The 18,264-nt window shown below is 41.1% G+C and overlaps 1 protein-coding gene across 1 annotated transcript; it reads right to left on the bottom strand.

Moving 5' to 3' along the window:
- Positions 1–565: 565 nt before the first annotated feature.
- LOC308283861 (histone acetyltransferase KAT7-like) lies at positions 566–17,848 on the bottom strand. Its single transcript, XM_080724362.1, has 15 exons — positions 17,744–17,848; positions 15,912–16,062; positions 14,558–14,779; positions 13,004–13,285; positions 12,442–12,524; positions 11,666–11,752; positions 11,291–11,389; positions 10,955–11,065; positions 9,800–9,991; positions 8,951–9,040; positions 8,341–8,481; positions 8,154–8,247; positions 7,760–7,906; positions 5,680–5,786; positions 566–5,213 (listed from the first exon to the last, which is right to left on the bottom strand). Exons 1-15 carry the CDS (start codon positions 17,756–17,758, stop codon positions 5,115–5,117), a joined length of 1,920 nt encoding a protein of 639 aa, XP_080580488.1. The 5' UTR covers positions 17,759–17,848; the 3' UTR covers positions 566–5,114.
- Between the last annotated feature and the right edge of the window lie 416 nt (positions 17,849–18,264).

Below are 18,264 nucleotides of genomic sequence, written 5' to 3'. Positions count from 1 at the left end.
GTGGCAAAAATGCCTCTGATGTGTAGACCAAACAACAGCAGGACCCCATTAAAATCACCACAAAAGGATTTTTTTCCCCTGGCTGAGCTGCTTCTTTCAGGAAGGTGGGACCATTCAGCCCATTCACTGCCAGACTGAGGCTGGAGGTCTATTTAATGTAGGCGAGGAAGGGACAGCATGACCTTTTTAAGACATTAGGAATGCCTGCGTTTTGACTTTTTCTTCAGACAAAATGTGTGTAGAAACAATGCATACCTGCAGTCCTGCACGTAATGGACTCTTGATAAATGAATGTGAGCCACCATGTTGTTGCTGGCCTAAACAAACACACTCAAGCAAAAAGAAGCAGGTTTGCTTCATTGTTTGCGTTTATTGAAGGAAGAGGAAGAAATAGTATGTGGGGAAGCAAATACAAAAGCAGGTGTACAACTGAGCTACATATTCAATAGTCAATATCGCCTACTCTTGGTTAGCTGGTGCTCGCTGTGCGCAGTATAGGTACGATAAGAAGCATAGCAGTACTACAAGTACTCTACAACAGTTCACTCGTAGCTCATGGGACACAACGGAATGCCTGTTATTCTATCTAGAATACTGTCAATCCTATTCTGGAGTGTGAAGCGAACATGGGAAGGGCATTCTGGATCACCTGCTCAAGGCTGACGTGGAATCAGAGCCGTGAATCTATAGCTGCCACTGGAGCAGGGAAGGATTGTAAAAGACAAACAGCATGTATCAAAGTAGAAGACAAAAAGAAGAAAAAAAATGACAAGAAATGAAATAGCTCTCTGAAAGCGGTCCACATACATGTATTTTCTTAACAGTTATGGAGTTTACAAGCTATGCAAGAGCGGCACAAAATTCTATTATGTTTAGTTTTTTAGTGAAGATAGAATGTGACAAATAACTTTACACATTGGGTCTATATATTTCTGATTTGCTTTGGAATGAGACACTTTGTTTTCTCTTCCCAGAAGAGAACATTAAAGGAGGAATTTTGATTGACAGATACATATTAGAAAAATCTCTGCAGTAAGCCGCTCCTTGCAAAATGCACTTATTAAATGGCCTCTGTACACTCCAAGTAAACATATTGTAAGTGCTTACACTAACTGTAGTAAATTGAAACAAAATAAAATAATGCAATTAATTAAAATGTATCACCTGTGAACTATTCGTTTGATTTTAAATCAACATTTCAGTGACGTGACAGTATTTTAATTCCCACAGGTTTTTTGCCCCAACTTCAGACAAATTCACATTTACAGATGGATGAAATTACCACTTAATTAAAATGAAAACTTAACTAAACCACATAACAATGAAAACACATGTGAAGTGTGTACATGTACAGAAAAGAAGCATTCAGCATACATTCAACATCATATTTGAAGGCAATGTCGTTTTCCCGACTACGAAAAAGTTGTGAAATAAGTCAACCAGATGGCTGTGAACAAATTAAATATGAGGAATTATATCTCTCTCAGACATCTACATTCGACCAAAAATGTGCCACTAAAGATATGCAGTATGACAAGTAGGCATCAACTAAACCCTGTTTCTTCATTGACTGGACAGAAGGACAAAACAAGTCTCTATCTTGAACTTCTTCAGGTTAACCTGAGGAACATCCAGAAAGGACCGAAACATTCTTTGAAACAAGATAATTTTGTACTTCCTTTTTGATGTACAAAGGGTGTGATATGACCCTTAATGCCAGTAGCACTACTGGTCATATGAAAACAACGTAGTGGTAGAATTGTGGTTCATTGTATTAAATTAATAAATTAAATTTGCTGTCTGCTGTTGGACTGTCTTGGATTTTCTCGCATATGTTACGTTCTAGGAGTAGTATCTTCGAATGTTGTTTAGCCCTAAAATGTTATTTGTTTTAGATTCGCATAAGAACCCAGTCATAGAGAAGACATGTCTAATACAATCTCTTTTATGTCCAAACCAGTTCAGTACCCTATAGGAATATAAATAACTTATTTAAAAAATAAATCTTCTAAAAAAGCTTAAAGATTTGCTGTATCTGAATGTTACTACAGTACATATTTTCACACTTTTGACATAAAATGATTTAAAAACAAATCAAAACAAGCTTAAACATGGGCATTCTAGCTTAAAAAAAACAGTGGTAAAACAACGGAGGTAGAAAAACAGGATAAAATATTAAAAGAAACAAAACCACCATGAAAAGCCCAAATAAATGGCAATTATGACTCTTACCTAAGAAAATAATCTTGTGATTGTTTGGCCACCTCTTTCAATCAAGAAAAAAGTCAGTCAAGAGAAGAAGAAAAAAGTAAAATAAGAGTATGCTTTCCTTTAAAAGCTTTGCAAACAAGGTATTGATTGTACACGTCTAAAATAACCAAACAAAAATATTGTCACACTATGTTGCAAAACTCGGAACAGGACAGACAGACCGTGCAAATAACAAAAGACATACTGTAAATCAAAGTATGTGGGAGGGGGGGTGACAAAAAACAGTCACCAATATGGCCAGTGGCAGCTGTAGCTTCCTGTCTACTGACAGGCTAAACTGAATGAAAGAATGAATGAATGTCTGACTGAACTAGGTTAACACTGTTAATATAATATACGTGTCACTCAAGAGAAAAGCTGAACTGTTATTTGCTCTGGGTTCAGACAAACCATCAACACTCAACAATTTAAAAATATATTAGAACATCATTTTGTGGGATGCTTCTCTCAGTTCTGGACTAAGAGCCACAAAGGTCGCAGCTGGATTTGTGACTGGGTTTGTGCTTGAGTTGTGTGTTACGAGCACTAACTGGCTGACCCTCGGGACGGCTGTCATTGGATTTTTTGAAACAACTGGACAGTAATATATCAAAATTATATTGTGATGAGACTAGATATTGTCTCTCAGACTTTGGTAGTCAGAGAGTACTAAAATCATATTTTACACTTTCAGAAGTGTTCATAAATGTTAAAAATGTGCTAAACCTTTCTAGTTTAACTCAGATTTTACTGGGAAGAATTGTGAACACTCAATTGATGTTTTTTTAACACTGGGTATATTGGGGTTGCTCAGCCAGTTAGTGTGATTACCACACAGATACAGACTAATCATACAGACCTCAATCAATCAATGAATCAATGAATCAATCATGTGTCACCAACTTCTTGTCCCCTCCCATCTGTATGTACTGTATTTATTTATGCATCATGCATGTACCATGCATGCTTTTTGTCTGCTCTTCCATATCAACCATATTTGTGTCCTCCACAAGGACTATTCCTGACAATGACGTCTGACCCTGGCCTACACAATAACCATTATTATTATGTGTCCTTTTACACAGCAAACTCAGAGAGTGTCAAAATGTACCCTTAATGGGCCATTTGGGCGAGGACTTACAGTGTACCGTTTAATCATAGCCAGCTGCGCAGTGTGTGTCAAAACACACAGCTGTGAGTCAACACTGCCTGTCGACCTGCGCTTTGACAACAGAATGAAGTGAGCGGGCTTTTCGACGTCCGCTGTCGGAGATTGGATTACGGGCTGCAGTCTGGTGCTGCTCTGGCTTAATAAAGTGTCTCAGAATAGGGAGTGCTGCTATGTTCAAATTAGTTAGGCTCATTATGATAACAAATGAGAGGCTAGGATCACATTGGTGGTTCAACGTACACCACTGTAGGGTTACCGAGATGGAGAAGTCAAGAGTTGTGTTCTAATGTGCATGTGAGTGAAATCGCACAAGTAAATGGGCCCTGATATAGGAAATCATACCATCACATAGAAAGAAGGAGAATACTAGACATGTTTTGTCTATGTTCATTTATATGTGATGGTTTAAAATAGGGATGCTCTGGAATATTGGACGTACAGTATAATTGGTATCGGCAATATTGGTATCGAACCAATATCAAAAGAAATAACGGTTTTATCCAATATTCGATTTTTGAATGTGATGCTGAAAAAGCCTTTTGTGATGAAGGCTACAGATACAATCATTGTTTTATGCAGAAGGACGTTTGAAATAATATTTGCATCAGTACGACTAATACATCGGATAATAAGAATGCACCGTTTGTTAGAATTCCTCATCTGCACCCAGAACAACAGTTACTTTATAATAAGTGTACGGTAAACCCTATTGGAAACTTATGACGCAATATCGTTAACTGCATTGGTCAATTTGACCATGCAAACATCAGATATCGGTCAAAATGTCAATATGGTGCATCCCTAGTTTAAAACTATATTAGCGACTGGATAAGCCACATTAAAACAGGATTAATCAAATACTAGATCATTTCCCAAATGCTAGTCTTCCACATCAGACATGTCATAACACAGTTACATTTGTGTTGGGTATGACTTCACATCTTTGACCTCTCCTTGTAAGGATGCTCTCTGGATCTCCAACACTACAATATAAACTAAACTATCCCATCTGCACTGGGAAGACATCCCACAATGAACATCTAGTATATTCAGATTTTACATATGGTTGCTGTGGGGTGGAAACCTTGCATCTAAAACATGTCTGAAACAGTTACTTTTCAGGAAATTAAAAAGGAAGCTGTGTTCCAATGACTCCAAATGTCACAAGATCCTGACAGACTTAATCATTTTCACTTTCATGTTCAAAACTAACTTAAAACATAGCAAATGCTCACAACAAGTGAGCTTGTACATCCGCTATTTTTGCTACTTTTGTGCGTACCCTGATGTAGGGCATTACTTAAAAAACAAAACATAACTAGTTTAAAAATGGAGATACAAGGTTTCTGCCTAACAGCAACTTTACATATTAAATACACGGATCAGTCTGATATTCCAGTCATACTGTAGGTATGCATATTAAAACACTTCTCAAATGTCTGTCTAATAATCACCAAAGAACAAAGTTATTGTACATGTATATGGTTGAGCTAAAGCAGTAGTCGTTGGTTGCATGTAAGCAGATCTAGAAGGTGAGCGTTGAACCCAGGGCACCTTGTTGGAAGGTGTTTGACAGCAGTAGTTGCCATGAAGTGGTAGGGTTGTGGGTGGAGTGAGTGAGTTGGGATCAAACGGTGTGCGCACAAGTTTGTGTGTGTGTGTTTTTTTGTGTTGGGTCTGTGGGAGGACGACCCTACGTTCCTTTAGGCGGCGTCCATTTCAGCGCTGCAGGGTCGATGGTCTTGCTCTTGCCACGCTTGGTCTCCTTGGCTTTCCAGTCGTCGATGAGGTCCTGGAGAGGTAAAGATTGACTTAATTTGCTGGCCCCGTTCTGGACCTTTATTATGCAATTATACAGCCCATGTGTCCTGGTTTTTAACCACTTTACGAACAGGTGTTTCTATTTTGGGTATGTCATTTTCAAAGGTTTTCAAAAAATGCAAAAAAATAGACAATCTACAAGCTCACAACGAGTCGCATCGCCACACGTTGTGAGCTTGTGTCTTTGAATCTGACACAAATTGGTTAAATAAAACGATGTTCACTTTATGTGTATTTCACATTCACTTGTTCGCTTATCAGTTAAATGTTGTGAAACAGAAACTCCACTAAAATCTGTAGTTTTTCAAATCGATTAGAGCATTTTGAACTTTTTGACAAAATATCGGGCTAAGCGGTAATCGGCGGTCTAGGACTGTCCAAAATCATCAGAAACAAATATATGGCTTCGGTCGGGCTCTAGTTCCCGCCTTTCCTACCTGTCTCTTTAAGACCAGGTGCTTTCCCTTCCAGTATTTGAGCATCTGTAGGGACTGCAATGTGCTGACAATGTCCACTGGGTTCACTGCCGTCTCCTGGCTGATCTCTGAGGAAACATCAGCAACAAGAACATGAGAGCCAGGAAATCAGGCTGATGGAACTAAAAAAAAAAACATTCTGAAAGTTGTCAAAGAGTTCTCTGAGGAGGAGGCAATATGGATGGCATGTAATTGACGGTATAGAATGGTCATTTCCATTGACGGCAACTTTACTCATCAGGTGTAGCCAGAAACGTGTGTGTTGTGTCCTTCTAAATCTGTCTGGGTCTGATGATGATGGCATGGAATCAGATTAGTAAAGGTGCAACTCGTTTAGAATGCTAGCTAGCTGTATCCACGCAAATCTCTGTCTCCATCGCATGGTAGAGAGATAATCACATTCTTGTTACTATAATAAAAGATTTGTTAAATGAGCTAGAATTTGTGTAGAACAGAATGCTGACAACATTCAGGTTGGCATATGCATTAGTCTTCAGTATGAAGAGGACATTGGCATGATGTGATGCTAACTATATGTGAATACTCCGTTGGTGTGTGTGTGTGTGTGTGGGGGGGGGGGGATTATGGCAACAAGAGCCACAATTAGTCAATCAAAACGTATAATCTTTCATTTCCCTTCCATTGATCTTAAACAAAGGACCCACTCAACATACACAGATTTACTTTGGTTATGCCACCATTGCGTAGCCAGACTGTAGCCACTAATCATAGAAAAAAAAAAGAAAAAAAAGAAGAAAAAAAAACGTGTATATTGTCAGTGTCGCCTTTTTCTATTTCCTGTCTTTTGTTATATTTTGTAAATCTGAGAGGGAGATATGGAATGGAGTGACAGGCGTATGGAATGCACTAACATGATGTTATACAGGGCTGCAATGGTTAATAGATTATGAAAAAATATCCATTTCAATACAAATGATCAATTCTGGGGCGAAATATTTTTTTCATTTCATTTAGTCTTTCAAAAGTTGTCAAAAATGTCTGCTCTCACACTGTCATCCACAAAAAAAAATAGCAAGACACCATTTGCAATAAAATAACACTGAAGAAGTGTGAGACTAAATCGATTTAGCCAATTATGAAAAACTAATATATGTTTGATTTTTCCAACTCGATTTGTTGATAAATACAATATTTTAAAATATACAGTATTTATCAAAAAGATCAATCAAAGCTAAAAAGTTGCAGCCAAAATGTGATGTCAATGGTTGCAATCCAATTTACAACCTACTGTATACCAGTTGCGGCTTGCAGGGAGATAAGCTACAGACTAAGTCTAAATTAAAGAGGAGAGACAAGAGAGAAGGAGAGGAAAAGACCGAGTTGGTGTTGTGGAGAGAGAGATCATGTGTGATTTTCTTTTGAGTTGGCATAGAGATGGCGACAGAGACAGGAAGAAGAAAGGAATTACAATGAAATATGAAATGATGAAAGAAAAGCACTGTGGCTAGAGAGCTCTTTCTTCGCTAGCCTCAGGCGCGCACACACACACACACACACACACACACGCACACGCACACGCACACACACACACACCCAGAACCAAACATAAATACAAACACACAACAAACTTACATTCCTCCAACCCTTTTTCATTGAACTTGCATCTCCCCATCTTGGCTCATCCCTATCTAGCAACCACAACTAACAACAGAGAAATGATGATTGACACACAGCCAGACACACCACCTGACAACCAGAGTGAACTAGGCTTTTATCCATTGAGGGCGCGTCCACACATGAATGATCATAAGGATGTGTAACGCACACTTGAGCAGCTAAAGTGACGTTCTTCCTGTGTTTAGGTCTGTCTCATTGGCTAGTGCTTATCACTGCCGGGTGAGAGAGAGTACAGCAGTGCTGATCCATGAACCTGTATTGAACCATTGAGCTCATCACCCCGCAGAGGCATAATGAGTCTCTGTTCAGACACCTCGCGCCTCTTCCGGGTTATTCTCTTAACATGGGAGTGGATGGGGGTCAATGCATCTACCTCTGACTGTCTGAACGCGCCCTGACTGACCTTTAATGGAGATCTCTTTGCCCTGGAAGTTGTTGAGGTAACGCAGAAGCACTTCCTTCCAGTAACTACGGTAGCTGATGAGGCCCAGGTCAGACAGGGGTCTTTCGGGCGAGCCAACCTTCTCCTCCACCTTGGACAGCAGGTAACCTGGCAGCACATAGGCAATAGCGTTATGGGTTGGGTAATTATAGAAACATTCAGTCGTTAACGTATTGTAAAAAGTAATTTAGTTTTCTTCGCCTAGAAGGAGAGATCGGATATAGCCCGAGATCATCTTTTAGATCATGATTATCTAAAATGCAAACATTTAACAGTAACATTGGCTAACACGCACCAAGGATGACAAATAATCCAGAGAGACTCATACACAAACCTTACCAGTGCTTCTACTTACTGAAATCTATGAGCATCTTGCCATAGCCCTGCCTCATGTACTGTGGCATGGTGAGGATACAGGAAACGTTGTAGTTGAGGAATGAGTTCTTCTCCTACAGAGCACACACACACACACATTAAGTTACATTTAACAGCCACTCTTACACCTCATTTATATCTACACACGATAAAGTATGTGTTTCTACCTTGGAGAAGTAGCCGACCAGGTGGCATCCAGTGTTGTCAGCCTCAGTCATGACATAGAACAGGAAAGGTTCCACATCATAATACAGGGTCTTGTGGTCCAGGAAGAGTTTGGCCAACAGGCACAGGTTCTGACAGTAGATCTATGAACAAACACAGGGTATCATGGAGCCGTCCACACCAAGCACAGCAACTCTAGCTATCAGTTGATGTGGACACTGATTTGAGTTCAAATACATTGAATATGGACGGCCTTTAACAGCCATGTGATCAGTCAACTCAGCTACAGTAAGGGCTGAAAGAGGACTATAGGATTATCGCCCTACAACATAAAATAAAATATTCTATACTTCCGCTTAACATCGGACGGAATCAGCTGATAAAGTTCCTCCTTGACCATGTGACCCTGCTTTATTAATTAGCCATAATGGTTAAATTTCAGAAATGGCATTGTAAGGCATTTTACATTGTAAAGACTCAATACTATGCTATTGTTTCTATTAAATACCTATCAATATTTTCTCATATTTATACTATTTTCAGATGAATTGAATCAGAAGGCTTCTGCAGTATTTTACTGTCATTACCGTACTCTCAGTGGTACTCCCTCACCTTGTTCTTCTTGCCATCCACTTCAAAGACAGAGATGTTACTCTTTCTGTAGATCTCATCTCCTGGGGGGTGTTTCCACACACACTTGGCCTTGAAGGGAGAGCAGATCAATGTTGGCTCTACCATCTTGCTTCACAGCCTATGAGACCGATTCTACACATGCCTTCTAAATCAGCAGTTATCACACTTTCAAGATTTTTCACTTTGTGCCGCACTGAGACCTTGTACATATCTGCCATTTTACAAATGTCTCTCTACATGTTGTCTGTGTTCAAACTTCTAGAAAGAGTCAAATGTGATCTTTTCTTATTTGTTACTTACTTGACTCTGGAAAACTCTGTAACTCGGCCAGTTCCAAGTGGAAACTGCCTGTGTACTTGAAATCAAACTCCATACATCATAGAAGAACATAGCTCAACTTCAGAACTGACACTAATGTTAACACTACAGCTAATAAAATGTGATTGCACACATTAATCCACTAAGACCAGATGCCGATTCTACAAATGCCTTCTAAATCAGTAGTTCTCAAACTTATTCGCAATTCAAAATTATTCAAAAAACTTTAAACCCTTTCAAGATCTTTCAAACATGTTGCAACATTTTTCTGTAAATTATGATTAGGACTAAAATGACAATGACAATCTTTTGGCTTTTATGCCGTTATTTAGACACTAGGCTGACAGGCTATGGTGGAGAGAGATGGGGAATGACACGCAGCAAAGGCGCTGGGATCGGACTGGAACCCGCGACACGCAGTCAGGCTACACCGAGCTTAGATGCCAGGACCGCTGCGCCAGCGGGTCAGGCCGCTTTCCCGGGTTTTAACGTATTAAAAGGCTATCTCACCATGTGTCTACGCAGAATGGTTTGGCTCTTCATGTACTTGAGGCAGAACTCGCACATGTAGAGCCTCCCCAGGCGGGCGTACTCCTCTGGGTACGGGGAGTGATACCACGTGTCCAGCTCATAGCGTCCAAACACCATGGTCTTGATCATGTTGCTGCCCTCCGACACCTGGCCCGTCAGACGAAGCTTATCCTGTAAGAGTGGTGGTAGGAGTAGGAGCAATGAAGGAGAGAGAAGGTGGGAGAGTACAGGTACACACAGGACAGATGAGAGGGGGAGAGGGAGGAGGTGTAATAGGAGAGGAGTGAAGGAGAAATGGGGGGTGAAGAATTACACAGAAGAGGGAAGGAGAATGACAGGATGAGGGGTTAAAGAAGAAAATGGGATTGATGAGGGTAAAGAGAGGGAGGAGAGGAGAAGGAGAGAACGCGATGAGAAAACAAAAAAGGTACATAAGAGTAGAGTAGAGCACTGGTTCTCAAACACTGGGTCGGGACCCATTTGTGGGTCCCGGACATTTTTATGTGTCCCTTTATTTTATAATTCAATGATTTTCTTTCAGTAATTTTGTGAAGAAATCAAAGAAAAATCTAAGAAATTCCATAAATTTCAAATGTTTAAGAAGTAATGAAAATAGCCAATCAGAATTACAACAGAGAGCCTCATCAGAAGCAAACAACTAAACTAAAAACAACACAAGTTAAAATAGAAAGAACTGGCATGACACGAGATGAAGGGTGGACATTTCCATGGAGGACATACAAATAAACAGCTTTATCAAATATGAAACATATCTTCTGAGGTACATGGAACAACAGATGAGATGAGTGAAGACTGCAGAGAGAAATGAACTTTACTGCTGAAGAACTGAAGAAAAAGAGATGCTTATAGTTTCAATCCCCAGTGGCTGAAAGAAGTGTCCTTGAGCAAGACACTACAGCCCCTACCTGTTCACTCATCATACAGTACGTCGATCCTGACCAGAGCTGACAAATGCCTAAAATGTATGCAAATGCAGAAGAGAAGAAAAAGAAGGAAGAAGAAAAAGAACAGGAGCAACAGGCAGAGGAGAACAAAGAGAGAGAGGAATTGAGGAAAGGGATAAATGAAGAGAACGAGGGAAGGATGAGGATGGAGATGAGTTTTCTCTCTTACAAGGTCGTCCGAGGCACGTGCCTGGGCTTTCCTGAACAGCTCCAGGTCATAATCACTGGTGATGTTCTCAAGAAGAGGCTCCCGACTCGTTCCGTGGCTCTGACGGTGCTCCTGGTTGACAGGTGCAGCAAGACACAACACACAGGATGGGAGAGAAGGAAACACAGCCAATTATGTTTGTGTGGACACTCGGTTATCCACTGCGGTTTCATTCCAACCCAACAAGGAAAAGTGTTGGGTTGGAAGGAACCTCTGGTTCACATGATTAGGAATGATTGCACCAAGGTTATCTCTGAGCAGCAGTATGCAGTATGTTCCCTCTCTCCTTCCACTCACCATGTATGTTTCCTTCTGCTCTTTGTTCAGACCAGTGTTTCTCTTCCTCCTCAGCTCTGTCACCTTCTCCTTGTAGCGCAGCTGACGCTCTGTAGGGGCCTGACACAATACAAATACCAATCTTTTAAGTATTAAGTGCATTAAGTGCGTGCACGCCCCAAACCTTGCAGATAATGCAAGGTCACTTGTGAAAAGATGTATTTGAAATATCATGGTGGCATTCCTGATATTACATTGTGACTGCGGAGACACATCTGTTTGTGTACTCATGCAGTGGCAGGTCTACAGAATATTTGTTCATACATAAAAATAAAAATAAAGAAAATATATATATTTGTTCATAAATCTCTTCATGTCTGTTTTTGTGTGCATTACCTGGTTCCGTGTGGCGTGTCTGTTCTCGTCCTGACGGTGTGACAGCGTCCGCTCTTCCACCTGTTTCTCTCGCGATGATACTTTGCCCTGTCCAAACACAGACACGTTTCAATGCACGCCACACCTCTGTGTCACACAACATAGCTTTTTTCCCCCCTCACCACACAGCACGATTGACAGTATTATTTTAACACTGAGAATTTTGTTGACATAACTATGTCAACATCATAATTAACTTGCCTCATTCTTTTGGTGCATCAACATTTGTCACTCTCATCTCATTATGTCAGCAGTTAAGAGCTCATTTTCCTATGTGCTGTAGTAACTATTCTTCGCAGCAGTAACATTGACCATTTAAACCAACGAACCCAACAAACCCAGCTAATATGCAGTTATGGTAGTTCTTCTCATTGCTTTCAACGGACTAATTCTAAGCATGATAAGAATAGCTTATGGGCAGAGTGCAGGAACTATTTTTGTGTCTTCTGTTGTTGTATTCACTTCAAAGTGTCTGTTGTTTTAACAATAATAGCTTATGGGCAGAGTGTGGGAACTATTTTTGTGTCTTCTGTTGTGGTAATCAAAGAGTCTGTTGAATAAAAGTAATACACTTTAAATTAAAGTAGCACATTGTCATGGTATGCCACAGGGAGGCTGTAACTGTTAAGCATCAATAGTACTTGATGCCAGTCACATTGACATTGAATTTGTGTGTGTGTGTGTGTGTGTGTGTGTGTGTGTGTGTGTGTGTGTGTGTGTGTGTGTGTGTGTGTTACCTTGCATTCATCTACAGACAGGTTGTGGTAGAGAGGACAGCCCGATATGGAGAAATGTCTCTCATGTCTCCCTGTTAGATGACCTGAGAGAGTGAGGGAAGAGAGAGAGAGGAAAAGAAGGAAGAGATGGAGATGCAGAGATTACTAAATGCCAAGGGTTCACAGCCCACCAACCACAACAGCTGTGTGTAGTAATTCACTGTTAACCACTGTATTTCAGCGTTACAGGTACCGACGCGACACCCAACCTCACACTTCCCTTATCTTTCCCTGTGAAGTATTTCCCTCCCATTGTCGTGCCTGTTACTTTCAAGGAAATTGACAACAATGGATACAATAGTTATTATTTATTCACAAGCTCTTGCTAATGTCTATCTAACTATCTATCTATGATTTATATATATATATATATATATATATATATATATATATATATATATATATATATATATATATTTTTTTTTTTTTTTTTTTAACAAGCTGTGAGATTGTAGACCATATATTTATTTGTGTCATGTAACGAAGTACAGTAGGTATTTTAAGCAGGCACATTCTCCCTTACCCAGGGAGTTGCATCCGGGCGTGGGACACTTCATGTTGAAGTTGTAGCTTTCATGGAAGCGGCGCCGTTTGGGCCGGTGGGAGAGGTCGTGGGCGGCGGCCTCTTTGAGGGACAGCTCCTTGGCCAACCGCTCGTCCTCCTCTTGGGAAACAATGTTGTCGTTGCTGGGAGAGGCGAGATCGTTGCTAGGGCTCGACACCTCGATGTCGGACTCTGAGGACGGGGCGTTGCCCGTTGGTGTGCGGGGCGGGGTCTCGTCCTGCTCCGCCCCTTGTTTCAAATCTGACAAGCCAATAAGGAAGGGAGGAACGTTAATACTGTTAATCAATGTAGTGTTTCTATGCAAGTCCTTGTAGACACTGATATAGCTAATGACAAAAACTAACAGACATATTAGCGCTGGGACATTTTTCTGCTTGTGACAAGATGTTTTTCACATACTGTATGTTTTTCTCATTTTGAAGAAACCACTGCTGCTTGGCAACACTACCATATCAAAATAGGTATATCATTTAAGGTATTTTACAGTCAAAGATGTGTTGAATGTTCCAACATACTGGTAGTAATTCCTGTAAAACATGGCTACATGTGGAGACTTGAGTAACCAGGGAGCTATTTGTTTCATCCAGTTTTTTCGCTTGTACTTTGATGTTCAATAAGTACACATCCTTTTATGCCATAAAACCTTTGAGGACATTCTTTACAGTGGTTATGGGTAATTCTGTGTTTCTAACTGTACCCAGTCAGCAGTGTCTCAAATGTATTGCATCACTGCTGTATCCATTATTTATCACAGCAAAGCCCACTGTCTCAGGCATTATTGCTAACATTCAGTTCCACAGTAAGAGAAAAAAAAACATATACTGAACTATCTGAAGCCTTTAACACGCCTCTATCCCCAAAATGTCCTGACATTTAATAAATACTATGTTTAGGATGGCAGCAAATAAAGAACACGATTCTCCAGGCGTAGAGGTAGAACAGCACACAGGTCCATCCAGGACGGACTGTAGACCCATTAGTCTTGATCTTGCTCTGGACGCGAGGGGATAATAGATAGACCTAATAACATGAGCAGCACAGTAGCACTGACTGTAGACAGGGCGAGAAAGTAATGGTCCACAGAAGTGACATAAGCAAACCGATGCAGAGAAGCTCTGGGGATTGTCATGGACCTTATCCACTCCTCTACGAGCCTCACCCCATTTCTATCTTTAATTTCCTATCAACTGAGCTTGGGGCTTAAAAACACCCGGGTTTGATAGTGGAAATAGACGATCTACTAGCTCACAACGCGTTGCATCGTGACGCATTGTGAGCTTGTAGATCTGCTATTTCCACTATTTTTTAATGTTTTTGAACATATATAAACATTTTTCAACATGTAAACAATTATGACGATTATCACAAAATAATTGCGATTATGTCAAATAATTGCTATTTGACACTTATGTAATAATTGTGACAGCCCTAGTTCCACTCCTTCATCCACATACCCTTTCCATCAATCTTTCCACTCTATTATGCTCCCTCCATTTCTCTATGCCTTCTCACCATTATTCTCGGTGTCAGATCCAGATGATCTGCTCTGTCTGAGAGGGTATTTCTTGGGAGTTGTGTTTGGTGCCCCCTGCTGGCTGCGTGTGATCCTGCGACCGGAGGAGAACACTGATGCTGCTGCAGTGGCTGCTGCTGTTGCTTCTGGTGCCGAGTTCACTCCTTCCTCTGGACCTAATGTCACTGGTGAGCTGTTCTCCTGCACTGGGCTGCAGGTATCTATGAAGATGGATTACACCCACGGATTGTAATTAGTACAGAGAGAGAGAGAGAGAGAGAGAGAGAGAGAGAGAGAGAGAGAGAGAGAGAGAGAGAGAGAGAGAGAGAGAATAGAATAGAATAGAATTGTGGATAACATTATCAAATCAGATGTTTCCAAGGCTGAACTTAATCTGCTCCTAGGAGCATTTATTCATATAATAAATGGTGTGCGCGTGTCCTGTCCTTAAAATGTAAAATGCTATGAGAGTGCTTGAATGATCATGAAAGTTCTGAGATATATTGATAATTTTTCTAAATTCTTGTTCTGTAGGTGAAATTGATACGGTCAGTTTGTTGCACATCAGCCACCAGCCCAGTGCTGCTATATGCTGATCTCAAGCCACATTCGTAGGCATTTCAACCAGGCTGTTTATTTGTAACAAATTTTGTCTGGTAAAAACTTTTTATCAGACAAATACTTTTTTAGCAGACAGTGCCTGTTGAAATGATTCTCACAGAAAACTATGTGTATGCGTGAACCACTCCTTATAATCCCACTTTATAAAGACCAGAACAAGCCAGCTTCGTTCAATAACAAAAGGAAAAGGAAACCGTGTCACTAGACTGTTGTAAATCTCTTCTGACAGCCAGAGCCTAAAGAGGGCACGTGGGGGATGGTCAGGTCGCCTCTGTTCATTCATGCTGCATGCCTGCTTGTATACAATGGCTTCTGCTTTAAAGTCAGATTTAAACTCCATTGCTGAGCATTACTCTCCGGTTGTTTGTAAATCATTATAGCAAATTGTATACTTAGGCTGTATTTCAAGCTATCTGTGTTAAAGTTGTTATTAAGCTGCATATTAATTGCATAACTGATTAATAGGCATTTCATGTTTAGCAAATGAGCTAGCAAAAGAATGTGCAGAGTAGGATCAAAAGCAAGTTTACGTTCACTACAAATAAAGTGGAGAAATAAATAACAAAAATCCAAATAAATTGGTGTATAATATGATTGCAAGGCAGAGAGGTAGGACAATCTAAAAGTACAAAATGTAAATAAAACATACATAGTAAAATCCTCAGTTTCCATGTGTAAGTTAGAGAGTGCACTACAGTACAAATGGGACTAATAACAGTGATAGATAGGTACCTTGTGAGCTTTGACTGAGTCGCAGTGAAGCTCGGGTGAGCCGCGTGTTTTTCCGTCTGTGTGCCTGGTTAGTCTCTGATCCCTCAACTGGCTCCTGGTCAGCTGAGAAATCTGAGTCTTCCGTCCCTTCTGAGCTGCTGCCTGCGGTCCTCTGGCAGCACAACAGGATAAAAGAAATCAGAAAAACAAGGAACCAAGTTCAAGTGTTGATCAATTAAGCTTAATTTAATACATTTATTTGTCCATTGTTTTTTCCACCAAAAACTGTCTTAAACCATTACCATTGGATAATTCAACAAAGATCCCATATTGGGAGATGTGTGTGGGGGCTGGGGGGGTACGACGGACCATCCCCCTTTCACCAGCTTTTGACAACCCTGTTAAGCTGCTTTTCAATAAAAGCAGCATGAAGCTGTTGTAGCCATTCCCTATTCAGTGGTGCACTGAAAACATCTTCACTAGCCAACAGTATGAGTAGCCTAGTATACACGCGTTGATGTTTGATAAAAAAAGAGAATTTTTAAAACGTCCCCCAAAATGTAGACCTATATTACGTCCGTACTGTAGCCCACGATATGTTACATTTATGACAGGCTAATGAATGGATGCATGAATGGATGGAGAGATGCAAACAGAACCTATACTATACTCCGCGGTATGACGGTGTCGTGTGCCAAAAAATAACTGATCTACAAGCTAACAACGCGTCGCGAGGTAGCGCGTCCTTAGCTTGTAGATCAGCTCTTTTTGACACGCGACACTCTCGCAGAGTAGGCTCTAAATTAAGCTTTTAGCCTGATAACCTCACAAGTATACGCATAAGGAATGCATTGCACGAATTAACAAATAACCGCCAACAACCGTTGTAAAGGCTCGGCATGATGCATTTAAGTTATTTATAATAAAGAACAAGAAGAGTATTTCAGAAGTTCACAATCACAACAATAACAAGCGGAGGCCCCTCATTAACATACGACCAGTCACATCGGAGACGGGGCGTGGCGAGAGACTGTTCAGCCAATGGCCGAAGAGCATGTCCCGGACTTATCCAATCAAAGCGTTGTTATGGTACGGACCCTTCCCCGCCCCAAAGAACAGATTGTTCCCGTTTCCCAACTGACAATCTGCAGCTACAGCGTCCACTAGCTGCTCCATGTTCAACACTTCTTACACTCATATCTTTTCTCACCTCTCGCACTGTACCCCAACGAAACGTTACTAAACACCAACTTAACTCATTCAAACCCACATTAACGAAATAACAATTAAAATATGTGTGTGGGTAAATTTATAGGATAAACACAACTCACAACAGCCAAGCCATTGATCGCACCAACTACATTTGTTTTACTCGGATGCACTTAGCTACAAGTTTCCACACAAGCCTCTGTTCTCTGCTAGCCTGGGCTGGCTTCCAATTTCGGGCTTTTGATCCGGTCGGGAGCGGAAGAGCTCCTACGTTTTTCTGTAGTCCAAAACGGACTACACTTTGGCCGGAAACAACGACCGGAAACAGTTTTAACCAGGTTTTAACCCGTACTTGCGCATGCGCTAACTACTTGCGCATGCGCTCATCTGGGTTGAAACTGTTTCCGGTCGTTGTTTCCGGCCAAAGTGTAGTCCGTTTTGGACTACAGAAAAACGTAGGAGCTCTTCCGCTCCCGACCGGATCAAACGGCCCGTTTAGTAAACGAAGACCAGGCTTTCTCCCAGCGGAAAGCCTGGTGATGCGAGGTTAGTTCTCTGCTTAGCGCCTGCTAACATTAGCCATGACGTTATGCTGTTGATGTGCATTCTGTCCTCCTCCTCCTCCTGCAAAACATTCAGCTTACCTTCCTCCTAGGCATGTTTAACTTGTGCAGTGGTTCGCCTTCTGGTAGAACACTATTCCACGATGTAGGGACGACTGAACGCTGGCTATGTTTAATTAATAACAGCCCCAAATAAAACAGAGTTGTCACCTTTAGTCAACTCAGATAAAAAAAAAGGAAAAAAAGCGCAACAATTCTTCCTCCGCACTTCCCTGTGTTTACGACGCATGCGCAGTCGATCTCAAGGTCCGTCTGAAAAATATGTCCGTGTGAAAACCATGGTGAAAACCACTACAGTTCCGGCCCGGGAAAGTGTGTGTGTGACTGTGTGTGTGTGTGTGTGTGTGTGTGTGTGTGTGTGTGTGTGTGTGTGTGTGTGTGTGTGTGTGTGTGTGTGTGTGTGTGTGTGTGTGTGTGTGTGTGTGTGTGTGTGTGTGTGCGCGCGCGCGCGCGCACGCGCGTGAGTGTGTGCGCGTCCATATCAAATTACCGGATACGGAAGATGAGCTAGAGATTTGATTCGTCAAAACTGTAAAAAGTGG

The sequence above is a fragment of the Nannobrachium achirus genome (genome assembly GCF_963921795.1).
Source record: "Nannobrachium achirus genome assembly, chromosome: 4".
Classification (NCBI taxonomy): domain Eukaryota; kingdom Metazoa; phylum Chordata; class Actinopteri; order Myctophiformes; family Myctophidae; genus Nannobrachium; species Nannobrachium achirus.
This window is presented reverse-complemented; position numbering and strand designations above follow the sequence as displayed.